The 13,162-nt window shown below is 34.8% G+C and overlaps 1 protein-coding gene and 1 long non-coding RNA gene across 2 annotated transcripts in view; one reads left to right on the forward strand and one right to left on the reverse strand.

The window, feature by feature from the left end:
* Positions 1-6,553: 6,553 nt before the first annotated feature.
* Positions 6,554-8,676, forward strand: LOC125656712 (uncharacterized). The gene is made up of 2 exons (XM_048887304.2): positions 6,554-6,797; positions 8,358-8,676. The coding sequence occupies exons 1-2, from the start codon at positions 6,554-6,556 to the stop codon at positions 8,609-8,611; spliced, it is 498 nt and encodes a 165-aa protein (XP_048743261.1). The 3' UTR covers positions 8,612-8,676.
* Positions 8,677-13,032: 4,356 nt separating this feature from the next.
* The window catches only part of LOC130047821 (uncharacterized), a 1,795-nt gene continuing 1,665 nt past the window's right edge, over positions 13,033-13,162 (reverse strand). The window contains exon 2 of the long non-coding RNA XR_008796644.1: positions 13,033-13,162. This exon is cut by the window's right edge and continues 23 nt beyond it. This is a non-coding gene — a long non-coding RNA (uncharacterized LOC130047821).

Raw genomic sequence — 13,162 nt, forward strand, 5'->3', positions numbered from 1 at the left:
TTTTTTATCAAATAAGGGAAATACTAATTTTTATAAGAAACATCAATTTCATTAAGAAGTAACAGTTTCAGTGCTCGGGCTTGTTTTCAACAATGGCTGGGGAGTTGTTTTGAAAGTGCCGAAAGAATTTCGAAATTAGCAAAAAAAAAAATTGTATTAATTGAATGTAGCAATACCGTCTCATGTTTTCAGTTATTGTTCATTTGTTTTCTTTTGATGTTTTTTCTCAGTTAAACACTGTTTTCTTTTGATGCTTATTTGTTTATTCGGTCAGACGTTGCGGACTTTGATGCTGGTGTTTATTTGTTTATTCAGTCAGACTTTGTTCAGTCAGAGTACGCGAAATCCCCGCATCGGTTCCATGCTCCCAGTGATATTCGCGATGTAAAATTACAAAGAAAAACATACCAAAGAAAATAAAGTTCCTGTCCTTGGATGATTCTCAGTGTATCTTTACCAATTAAGATACAGGAGGAAGGAAAAGAAGAGGGGGTGTGTGTTCTAAACATGTTGCAAACTTTAATGCACATTTGCTAAAATATTGAAACTTGTATCGAAGATCATTCAATTCTGTACAATAATGATATAAAAGATGCGTCTATACTGCATAAAGATTGTAGATTAAAGCTATATAAGGCACGCTTATGGAGGGGGTTCCATTCATCCACTCCCCTCCGAGCTTGTTAGAAATGAATTTGTCAATTGTTATGCATTTACAGTTGCAAAATGCTAAATATTAGTCCTTAGTATAGGTTGAAAATAATGCCTGTGGTAAGCACATTTCCCTGGAAAATTTTCTTGACCCACGCATTTAAAAATGTGAGGATATGGTATACGTACCGTAAAACAGGGAAGGACTAGAAAAAAAATCAACACATGCGAAAATGCATTTTATTAATTAAAAAAATCAATCAAAAAATGTTAAGCATGTCAACATATTTGTTACACATTTATGATTCATATAGTAACTTTGTTCCGTTTCTTTTTGTTATATACTAATATTCACATAGATGCTAGTATATTGGTTTCCTTTACATTTCATTTGAGGATATATCTACTGTAAAGCTGAATTTTACACTTATCGATTACAACCGCATTTGACCAATATATGACGCATACAACTAAATGTAGACAATTCTACCAAAATATCTTAGTGTAAAACTGAATGTGAGATGGTTGATGAACGCAACCGTCATCAACGAAAAATGTACAATACACATGCAAGGTGAAGATAACGAACAGTGATCAATCTCATAACTCCTACAAGCAATACAAAATAGATAGTTGGGCAAACACGGACCCCTGGACACACCAGAGGTGGGATCAGGTCCCTAGGAAGAGTAAGCATGTCAATAAATATTAAACCTAGCACTAAAAATGATTCATCTAATTATTTGATTTTTCTTGACAGTATCAGGATCCATAATGACCGTATTAGTAAATGTGCATGCTATGATAACTAACTATCAAATGCATTTGGTTTTGAGTATACATAGACGTTTAGATCATTGAAGGATTTGAAAAAGTCAAAAGTCCAATAAAAATTTAGTTTTGAGCTGGATATTTAATGAAAAAATAATGTTTTGCCTACAAACGCGGCTGCTAATTTCCTTTGACTCTTTAGTATCAAACATGCTGATCTTCATTTTCAATCATTGAAAAGAATAAGAAAAATTCAGTAACAACAGACTACTCAAATGTGTATCATAGCACTTTAATTTCGATTTGTTTCGTTCCGTTCCGCTAAATTCTAATATTTACACCGATATAGGTATTTTGCGAAACGGAATGGATCCAGCATAGGAAATGTGCATTTCATATCAATGATCAATTGATATTAGAATTAATACAGGTGAAAAAGTAACTACATATATCAAAGCAGAAGAAAGGTCCATGAATGAATACAATTATGTATCAAAAATAGATCTTTAAAGCTCGGCATTTTATTTTACAGCTACTTTTCATTCACAGTAAACCCCCCTCAAGGTACCCCACAAACGGTTCAGTTCAATTCCGTTTCATTTCGCAAAATACCAATAGACCTGTATATAAAGCGACTGTAAGTCAGACAGCAGATAGTGAGGATTTCAGTCGTGGACTGTGGGTTTTCCTCATCATTACTTGATTTGAATTGTTCTAATAATTGTGCTGGATCTCTATGTAACGAAATGAAAGCCATCACTCTAAACATTCGCTGTTTTCTGTACTTCATTTTGTGTACCTTGTCAAAAGCAGATATAATATCCCAACGTTACACGATGGAACCTTCACTTGAGAACAAGGTGTCGAATATCAGCCTCATGATGAAACATCACTCGGAATCCATCCCTGAGTGTTCCGCTATGTGTGGTGAACTTTGTGCATGTTTTGGCTTTAATCCCCAACTAAAGAAGTGTCATATCTATAGGTCATGTGACCCATTTGACATGACCGAAGATGAAACAGGATGGAGGTACTTTCACCCTAATGGTATGTTGTCTCGTGAACACCCTCGTTTTTTTTAGGTGATCTTTGTTCAACATCTCTAGACCATCACGCACTACACACATAAATTTATTGCATAAAATATTAGCGTGTGCTTCCTTATGACCTAACGACTGAAATTGTTCATATTTTCGGGACAACCTATCCCTTCCTCGGGACAAAAAAAGCTAATTACATGTGATATATGTATCTTAATAAATGAACAAAAACATCATAATTTTAAAGTTAAGTTGACTAAAGAGAGTATTTATAATAGACTAAATGATTATTATTTAGATAAAAGATAGATCTTCATAAAACACTCCCGATCAGACGGGTGTACTACATATGTACATGCACTTGCAACGCAGTCTCCAAATACTCCCATCTAAATAAGGATTAAATTAATTGACCAAAGTCAAAACATGATGGGCCTAGTCTTAATTGAAATATTGAGTTTAAAATCATGGTGTCCTATGTATTACTTGGTAACCGCTGACAAATATACTTGTCCTCTCGTTTTCATCGATGCTTCTGATCTTAACGTCAATCCAGTTACTATCACTTGATTTCTTCGAACAATGCAATGATGAATGCATAAATATCATATTACCAGACCTTACATTGCATTAAGAAGTAGATCCATTAAGGATGTCAGTTTTGTCAGTGTCTAAGTCTCGCAATCTATCGAAACGCGCATCGAGTGCATCAAAATTGGTACCGTATATGTTTTACATCTTAACAATGGATTCATCTGAAAAATGGTAAACGATGGAGTTTTGTAGGGTTTTTTTTGTATTGGGACTAGCGATTTTGATTTCCTCTATCACATATAATTACCATAAGGACGAAAATATTCAGGAATCTACTGTTTCTTCACAACTGTTAAACCACTTGGCACCAAAAGCCGAGAAAACGAATCGAAAGGGACGTTTGAAAGTAAGTTTATCTATTTCTTATTAGATGTTTGGATCAATTGTCCAATGTACCCAACTAAAGGTCACAAGATCAGTTAATAACCAGAGATTTGTCAATACTCTGATTTGAATTTAATATCACAATTTTACTTTAATATAGATGTATGTTTTTCGGATTTTGAAACAATATAATTATAATGCTTATCAACAGGCAGTTTACAGGTAGCGTATTATATACCAGGAATAAAGCGATTTTACTGGCTTTGGACTTTAAGAAGTGTAGCCATAACACACAAACTATGATTAAACAAACGATAGTATATCACATACAAGTCCGAAGTCTCAATATATTGCAACTTGAGGTACACACCAATTTACATTAAGGAAAGAATGTAGCATATTGTATTCTGGCTCTTAATCAAGTTCATTTGAATATAGTAATTATTGTGCGTTATTACAGATCATAAACATTCTGGATCTAGAGGGTGTTTATGTGGGTTGCTCCCTCCTTTATTTTAACAATTTAACACAATTGTTATTTTTATGTAATTTTGAAATCTTCCACCCTCATTTTGGTTATATACGGAATAGAAACATACTTGGGTCGCATCCCCTATAAAATACTTCTAAATTCGCCGCTGATAGTTATGTACAAATGACATTCGAATGAATTATCATATCACAGAATCACACCAGTGTACATAACCCATTTGATATTTCAAAAAAACCCATCAATTACAAGTTCATATTAGTCTTGCGCAAATGCAATCTCTAACAAACTTGTTATTATATAAACCCTATAATTTTCTTTGAGATTTGTAATGCATTAAATGAATTCAACGAAAGACAGACACGCGCACAACGCTTCATAAGGAGTAACTAATGTGGCTATGTTAAGGGTTCCATTAAGTTATGAAACGCAATTTTGCATAATGATTTTCGGAACATGACTACAATCACTACCTATATTGTATGCATTTTGATCGCATTCTGTAGTTTTCTGACGGAAAACATTTTAAGTACCTTCTAACATTAAACAACTTCGTTTTCCTAATAATGTTTAATGCGGTGTGTAGTGACAATTTCATGCACTTTTGCGTATCGTTGATTAAAATATACACAACTGATCATGTAAAGAATGTATTTGCATCTTTTATGCATAGGCAAATACCAATAGACAAGGCAAATACCAATAGATAGGCAAATACCAATAGATAGGCAAATACCAATAGATCGACAAATACCAATAGATAGGCAAATACCAATATATAGACAAATACCAATAGATAGGCACATACCAATAAATAAGCAAATACCAATAGACAAGGCAAATACCAGTAGACAAGGCAAATACCAATAGACAAGGCAAATACCAATAGACAAGGCAAATACCAATAGACAAGGCCACTACCAATAGACAAGGGCGTTTCGTATTCAACTTTTCTCCAGGCTCTTAGAATGTTGATTGCAAATATGTTCTTTATCATATTATGGTAAACATGGTACAAATGAAGGAGACTATGTGTTTTTAAAAAACTTCGGAGAAATATTTTCATCCTTTTTATTTCGCAGAACCATCAGTGGGAGACGGCTGTTCCTCTAACGTCAATTGTCCAGATAACGCTGTTTGTGACAGAGGGACGTGTGTGTGTAGTGGAACGTATCTAGCCAGTAGAAACGTTTGTCACAATGGTTTGTAGTATTCATATAATTACCCGTGCAGTGGTGGATGCAAGGTGAAGATAACGAACAGTGATCAATCTCATAACTCCTACAAGCAATACAAAATAGATAGTTGGGCAAACCCGGACCCCTGGACACACCAGAGGTGGGATCAGGTGCCTAGGAGGAGTAAGCATCCCCTGTCGACCGGTCACACCCGCCGTGAGCCCCATATCCTGATCAGGTAAACGGAGTTATCCGCAGTCAAAATCAGTGTGCCAAGAACGGCTTAACAATCGGTATAAAACACGTCAGACAGCATTTGACCCAATGCGAGGTTGTATTGACGAACTAGATCGTTATAACGACTATAGAATTTGCGAAATGCTGACTTCAATCGAGACTGTTGAAATCCCTGTACCATCAACTTGTTTGTCAGTAGCTTACCTCGATTTAAAAACTGACTATACCCAGAACAAGCTCTTGCATATCGAATCAGTTGAGATATATAAACACCATATGCATGTGATAATGGAATATTGCTACATAAATGTGGGAAGTTGACGATGGAGAAGCTGAAATCATCCCGTTTGTCATGCAGTTGAGTTGTTAGTTTGCCGTTAATGTCTACTTTCAATAAAATATCTAAGTATAAAGCAGAAGTGGACAACTCTGTGGTGTCCTTTATTTCGAGCTCACAGGGATATATCAAATCGACATATGAATGAAAGCTATAATTGTTAATAGACAAAACGTCATTGATATATCTAAAAGTCGAATTGAAGGTCACAGCGAGAGATTTTTTCTTCTCACGTAGAAGTTTTTGAATAAATTCTGCTTCATATGAATATAAAAACAGGTCAGCTAACAAAGGAGCACAATTTGTGCCCATGGGAATTCCAACAGACTGTTGGAAGACCTGATCACCAAAGACCACGAAGATATTGTCAATGAGGAACTCTAGCATATTTTTTATTTGGATCTGGAGGGGGTTACAATCCCTTGGGTTATTTTTTCTAAAGAGGATAATTATTTGCTACTTTTTGGTCTTCGCCCTATTTCTTGAGCGGAAGAGATGCAAACTTGGGTCGCACCCAAATCTGATTAAAATCAGATCTTTGATCTGTTCTGGTATTTTAATGTCGCTTTGGTGTAGCGACATTACAATAACGGAGCGGATCAAAGATTTAATTGTTATCAGATTGGGTCGCACCCCCACCCTTTGATTTTTTTTCTGGATCCACCACTTACCCTTGTATTCAGTATGTATGGCTTTCATATATTTCACAATGTATTAATATGCCACGTGACACCTTCTTGCATTAAAATTGCTCCATCAATTTCTGATGAATGTTTCCCTCATTAATTAATACATGTATATGGATTGTCCTTATCCATTATATCAAACACTATTCATAGTGTTGAACTATATTAAATACCAAGAAAATACAATTTTCATACTAGCTCAAAACTCAAATTGTCATATCAGGGTTTCTCAATTTTCAAAGTACATGCAGTTTTCTTGTATTACAGTAACAAACTTGGCACTCGGAAAGGCAGTTTTTGCAAGTTCCTATTTTGAATATTATTTTACCATAGAATCATGGCAAAATGTGGTCGATGGACAAACACGTGTCTCCGATGCCGGTTTATTATTTCACACCGATTTTGAACTTTACCCGTGGTTGACTGTTACACTGGAAGGACAAAGCATCGTGAAGAGCATCACACTCTATAACAGGAGCGATCGCAACGGTAAGCCCGTAATACTACATAACATTTTTATAGCTTTAATTTAGGTTATTCATATTGATTCAAAATATTATACATGTATATGGAAAATTATATTTTAATGAATGCGTTTACAGGTAAATGTCATAAAATTTTGGTATGAATTACTAGATTTTATTGGATAACAGAACAAATTACTGTGCCATAGTGTTTTTCGTCAGTGGACATTTTTGGTGAGATACAAACCTAACTGATTTATGGTCCAGTGTCTTTGTTTTGATTTCTGTCGCTGTTTTGTGTATATATATATATATATATATATATATATATATATATATATATATATTTATAATTTGAATTCACCTGAGGATGGATGTTAAAATCCGGAAAGCCCTATTGATTTAAATATATTTTGTAACTGCATATTTTCCTGCTTTTTAAATGAATTATATATATATATATATATATATATATATATATATATAGATAGAGTTATGAGATTGATCACTGTTCGTTATCTTCACCTTGCATATATATATATATATATATATATATATATATATATATATATGTATATATATATCTAAATATATAAAAGTACTAAGTTCCAACAACACCCGATATCTAAAAGTGTCAGATCTACAACATGGATACAAGATCAAATAAAAAAAAAAATAGAAAGCACTAAAATGACCAACGACACGAACAACCAGATTGTCAAATTTTCGGGACAAACGAAAAGAACTACATAATTTGGCCAATATCAACAGAGAATAATAACAAAAACTACATATAAATACATCTAACACTACAACTACACTAATCTACAAACGTATTTACAGTGCAGACTACATGTTATTGTTCTTTAGGCTTGCCAATTAATGTTAAAAGTGGAGCGAATTAGGACATGCCTTATTCGTACAAAGAGCTGATACAAAATGTTCGAAGTGATAAAAATAGCTATTTATAATATACTTAATTGCTGTTATAAAATTAAGAAATTAATTTCAAATTTAAGGAGTATCTCCCTCACGCATAGCTGTTATCCTTAGACGAATTTGACTCCACTTTTTGGCACACTGTTTTTCCCTATGATAGCTCTAAAACTTCATTGTTATTTCGGATTTCAAACATTTCAGTTGAGCATCACTGAAGAGACATTATTTGTCGAAATGCGCATCTGGTGCATCTAAATTGGTACCGTATACGTTTTATATTATGACCCCTGAGTCGAGGCCTCTGCTGGTGGACTGTTAGTCCCCGAGGGTCTCTACAGCCCAGTAGCTAAGTACTTCGTTATTAGCTTGAAAATACGGATGTATATTTAATTGCTGTTGTAAAATTGAGAAATTCATTTCAAAATTAAGGATTATCTCCCTCACGCATAGCTCTTATCCTTGGACGAATTTGACTCCACTTTTTTGGGACACTGTTTTCCCCATAATAGCTCTAAAACTTCATTGTTATTTCGGATTTCAAACATATCGGTTGAGCATCACTGAAGAGACATTATTTGTCGAAATGCGCATCTGGTGCATTAAAATTGGTACCGGGTACGTTTTATAATATGGCTCATTAATTTAGGTGAATGGCTGCATGGCGTTGAAACCAGGGTTGGAAACTCCACTGACTGGGCTCAGATGTCCACTTGTGGAACGTTCGTGGGACCTAGTGTGACGGGAGGAGTTCACGTCATCAAGTGTGGGAAACTCTTGTATGGAATGTTCGTCACCGTGAAAATTGTCAAACCGAACTACATAACAAACGACCCCAACGCCAGTGGCGGGAAAAATTGTCTGGTGTTGGAGGAAGTTGTCATCGCTGGAATCGTGGTGTGAACCAAGGACTGGGAAATAAATTTTATTCACTCCACTATCGCCTAACATTTTATCAAAGTATTAGAATGATTATATACATACAAGGGTCCGTGTCTGCCCAACTCTTTGTTTTGTATTGCTTATAGGAGTTATGAGATTGATCACTGTTCGTTATCTTCGCCTTTCATACATGTAAATTGAAATGACAAGTTACAACAAATATATGGATGTCGTTGCAATTAATGTAAATAATACCCATTTACGCAAAAATTTCAACATACTCGCTCGAATAGTTATCGCATTTAATAGTTTTCGTAGTACATAAGGTGTTCACCAGGTATAGTTGTCTATCTCTATTTGTTTTCCTTATTACCACTTTACTTGTGAGTCAATCTCTTAAAAAGGTTTTAAATAACAAAGATAAAATTGTAAATAAGTGAATAAATAATCAAGCGGAAGAAAAATCAATAGATTTGAATACTCTATGTATACAGGACAAAATTTTGAAATACATGAAAAATATGCACTTTTGATGTTACGTTATCGCTGCCTCTATATGACAGGAGACTCGTGAAATGTCTATGCTGTATTTGTAGTATTTCAGCTTCATGTATTTACATGTACCACAAAGTCCGGAGTAATCTCAAGCCTGGTCACTATGCTCATAGTATTCACTGACATTTCCTTAAACTTGCTAAAGCATTACTTTAGACCAATGCATGCCGGAACAGGAGACAAAGCCCCGTGTTTCAGAATCATGGAAATTCACATATAAAACTGGAATGTGTATTGATTCCCCTTTGTGACTGGGGTGCATCAACGATACCGATGATATGCATGCAGAATAGCTTCATCTGTCGGAATTTTTATTGCACTCGGTAATATTTATGTCTGTACAGTTTATGCAGGGGTAGTTGAAGATTAATAAATAGCACCTATATTTTGTGACTGTTACGTGAATGGTCAACGCAGACAGTCACTCCAAATGTAATAAACATAATTTCTCGATAATTGTCAACGCATATAGCTTTTACATTCTACACAAAGGTTTCGCTTACTTATTTGTTTTGTTGCTGTACGGCCCATTCCAGCTTAGAAAGGTAACTGTTTATCAAAGGAAGACAGCAATACATGATGGGCGTCTGTCTGCATGTTGTCACTATCGCTGTGACTTGATATCTTCAACAATTTTCAACGAAAAACATTCATATTTTATACATATGTAATTGACCATTAAAAGAAGACACACGTAGTATTTGGTATTAGTAGACGTTAGTAGATGTTATTATGTAATACATGTATGAATTAAGGTCTTGTTATTCTTAGGTGTCATCAATACCTTTCATTAAAACCTTCTTTATTCCTAATATGTTATACTCCTGAAGCAGTCGTGTATACTCAATCGACTTTTTGACATATTATATATCGATCGATCGATCGGTCTCTCTCTCTCTCTCTCTCTCTCTCTCTCTCTCTCTCTCTCCAACAATGACTAAGTACGTATGATCAACATTTGATTACTTACACTTTGCGCTTTCGCCGTGTTGTTCGGCTCGTCAGAGTGTAACAATTGAAAATACTATTACAAAAAGAATACAATGTACTTGTTATGACATTGTAGTTAAAACGGCATTATTGTGGCGTCAAAAGGGCAGCATACTAAATTGGTGTAAGTTAAACTAAATAAGGCGCCAAAAATAAAGCAATTACTTGAGATTTAAGGTATAAGTTACAATAATTAATTTACATTCAATTTAGGTTTCAACAGATTTACAGAATAGTCCTCTTTCGCTCTCCGTAAGTGTTCTTTATTTATCTATCTATCTATTCGGTATTGCTTGTAGGAGTTATGAGATTAGTCAAAATCAATGTGTCAAGAACGGCCTAACAATCGGTATGAAAGACGTCAGACAGCATTTGACCCATTGCTAGGTTGTATTGACGAACTAGATCGTTATAACGACCATATAATGTGCGAAATGCTGACATTAAACGATACTGTTTAAACTCCTTTAACATTAACTCCGTTTACCTGATCAGGATATAGGGCTCACGGCGGGTGTGACCGGTCGACAGGGGATGCATACTCCTCCTAGGGACCTAATCCCACCTCTGGTGTGTACAGGGGTCCGTGTTTGCCGAAATATCTACTTTGTATTGCTTATAGGAGTTATGTGATTGATCACTGTTCGTTATCTTCACCTTTCATTAATCACTGTTCGTTATCTTCGCCTTTCACATAGGAAGATGTTATCTGCTCAATATCATCAGAACCCATTGCTTGACAGACATTAAACTTGGTGCACTGGTCCATCTAAAGAAGTAGATGATCTTTAGTGATTTTGAGGTCACATGGCCAAAAATCAGATTGGACATAAGGAGATACTGTCCACTCAATATCTTGAGAACCCTTTGTTTGACAGACATCAAACTTGGTACACTGGTACATCCTACGAGGTAGATAACTCCAAGAGATTTTGAGGTCACATGGTCAAAGCTCACATGGACGAAAGTCACATGGTCAAAGGTCAAATTGGACATAGGAAGATACTCTCCGCTCAATATCTAGAGAACCCTTTGCTTGACAGACATCAAACTTGATACACTATTACATCTTAAGAAATAGATGGCCCCTAGTGATTTTGAGGTCACATGGTCAAAGGTCAATACACTCTGGACATAACGCAATATATACCAGTCTTTAATCTATGACAGTCTTTAATTTAGGTACACTGGTACATCGTAAGGAGTTGATTATTGATTTCAATGTTGGAAAAATATAATGTCTTTAATCTGGTACATCGTAAGATTTTGGTACACTTTGTCAATGTTCAAACAGGACAGAATAATATATATGCTTGGCAGGCATCAAACTTAATATATATATATATATATATATATATATATATATATATATATATATATATATATAAAGTTTTAATCCACTCTGGACATGGGAAGATGTTTTCTGCTCAATATGTTTGAATTGTTCTAACACTACATCATTTTTATCAATAAAATTATACCTCTATGTAACAATTTTCAATTTTGCACCATGGAGGCATGCATGTTTCTGAATCAATTCTTGTTTATACTAGTACTGTTGCGCATGTCCTATATTGTTCAACCAAGCTTAAGATTGCTAATGTTATTATTCAATAAATTTTATATAAGTCTTTGAATCTTTAATAAAAGCATTGTATTTTAGTTTTTAAACATTTTATTCAATGAATAGAGAATTGATTGCATAAACCAGTGCTGAATGATTTGTAAATTTCAGGAGCACAATACATATCACTAATATTAAAGTGTGCATGTGTGTACATACCCTTGATTCAATTATGTCGTCATATTTTAGAGAAGGGTAGGCTATTCATGTTAATAAGTTTCTGGAAGTTTCCGCACTGCGTGAAACCTCAGTTGTAAGGTAGTTTCAGTAGTGCGTAGTCTGCGGAAACCTAGCGTGGCGACTAGTTTCAGTAGCGCGGAAACAGTGCAGAAACCTCAGGTTTCAGCAAGTTTCCGCTGCGTAAACCACCTGGAATCGGGGACGGCCTAGGTTTACGAACTCCGTAAACCCTTGTAAACTTGAAGTTTCCAAACTGAAACCTTGCGTAAACCATTTGTTTTCTCAAGTTTCCACATAGTCTACGCACACGATGAAAACCATAGTTTTCATGCAGTGTCTGTCGTCCTATTGAAGATAATCCGCTGCATGATGGCTGCATTATGGCTGTTTTTATATTCTCTCGACCGACCTTCGCATTTCAGTCTACCTGTAGTAAGAGCGATAACTAGTAATGTCAAAAAGAGAGTACAGTACTCCCAATGTACAATAAAACTCACAAACACATGTGTAAAACATTATAGATAAATATTTATGCACCAAAGGATATATGTGTCTGTCATGGAAAGCTTACTATTTTATTGTCGCAATATATACCAAATGTGAACTTTTTTTGTACTTATGATTTTAAAATTTATACAGACAGTCAAATATAAAGATTCATTTAGTAATTAAATTCATATACGATGAAAACTAGATTATATGTTGGCAGTTGTTGAATAAAATACGTATAAAATTACATCTTGTAATAATACACATTCTTTACACTTGATATTCATACACTTATTCAGCTTGTAATCATCCATTGGTGTGAATTACTCTGATCATTTCGTTAGATCCAGCTGCTTCAATTAAAAAATCATATGTATCTATTTTGAAAAAAAACCCAACCAAATCACTGAGATAGTCCAAACCTTGGTAATGTACTTTGGAAGTCATTGATACAAATTGTAATGTGATATGGACATGGACCAACGATACTCAAACATATCTAACATTCTGAAGGTTGATCGATAATGAAGGGGGCGGGGGAGGGTGGGGCCTAAGGTCACAAACTACCAGGAAATGGAGGAAAATTCGCCTTCAGAAGCCCATGTTTTAATTTTCAGATTTTATTACCATGGCAACCAATTTTCAAAAATAATGTATATGGTTCTTGAAAGTACACATGTGAAAGATTTTAAAGGTCCATCATGACATCTGATGCTAGCCTGGAAATGGGTCGA

Source organism: Ostrea edulis, chromosome 7 (genome assembly GCF_947568905.1).
Source record: "Ostrea edulis chromosome 7, xbOstEdul1.1, whole genome shotgun sequence".
Classification (NCBI taxonomy): domain Eukaryota; kingdom Metazoa; phylum Mollusca; class Bivalvia; order Ostreida; family Ostreidae; genus Ostrea; species Ostrea edulis.

Excerpts from the sequence above, each read along its gene's own strand:
- LOC125656712 (XM_048887304.2), top strand. The coding sequence starts at position 6,554 with ATGCAGTTTTCTTGTATTACAGTAACAAACTTGGCACTCGGAAAGGCA. Across the intron at positions 6,798-8,357 it reads TAACAGGAGCGATCGCAACG|GTGAATGGCTGCATGGCGTT; the intron begins GTAAGCCCGTAA and ends TCATTAATTTAG.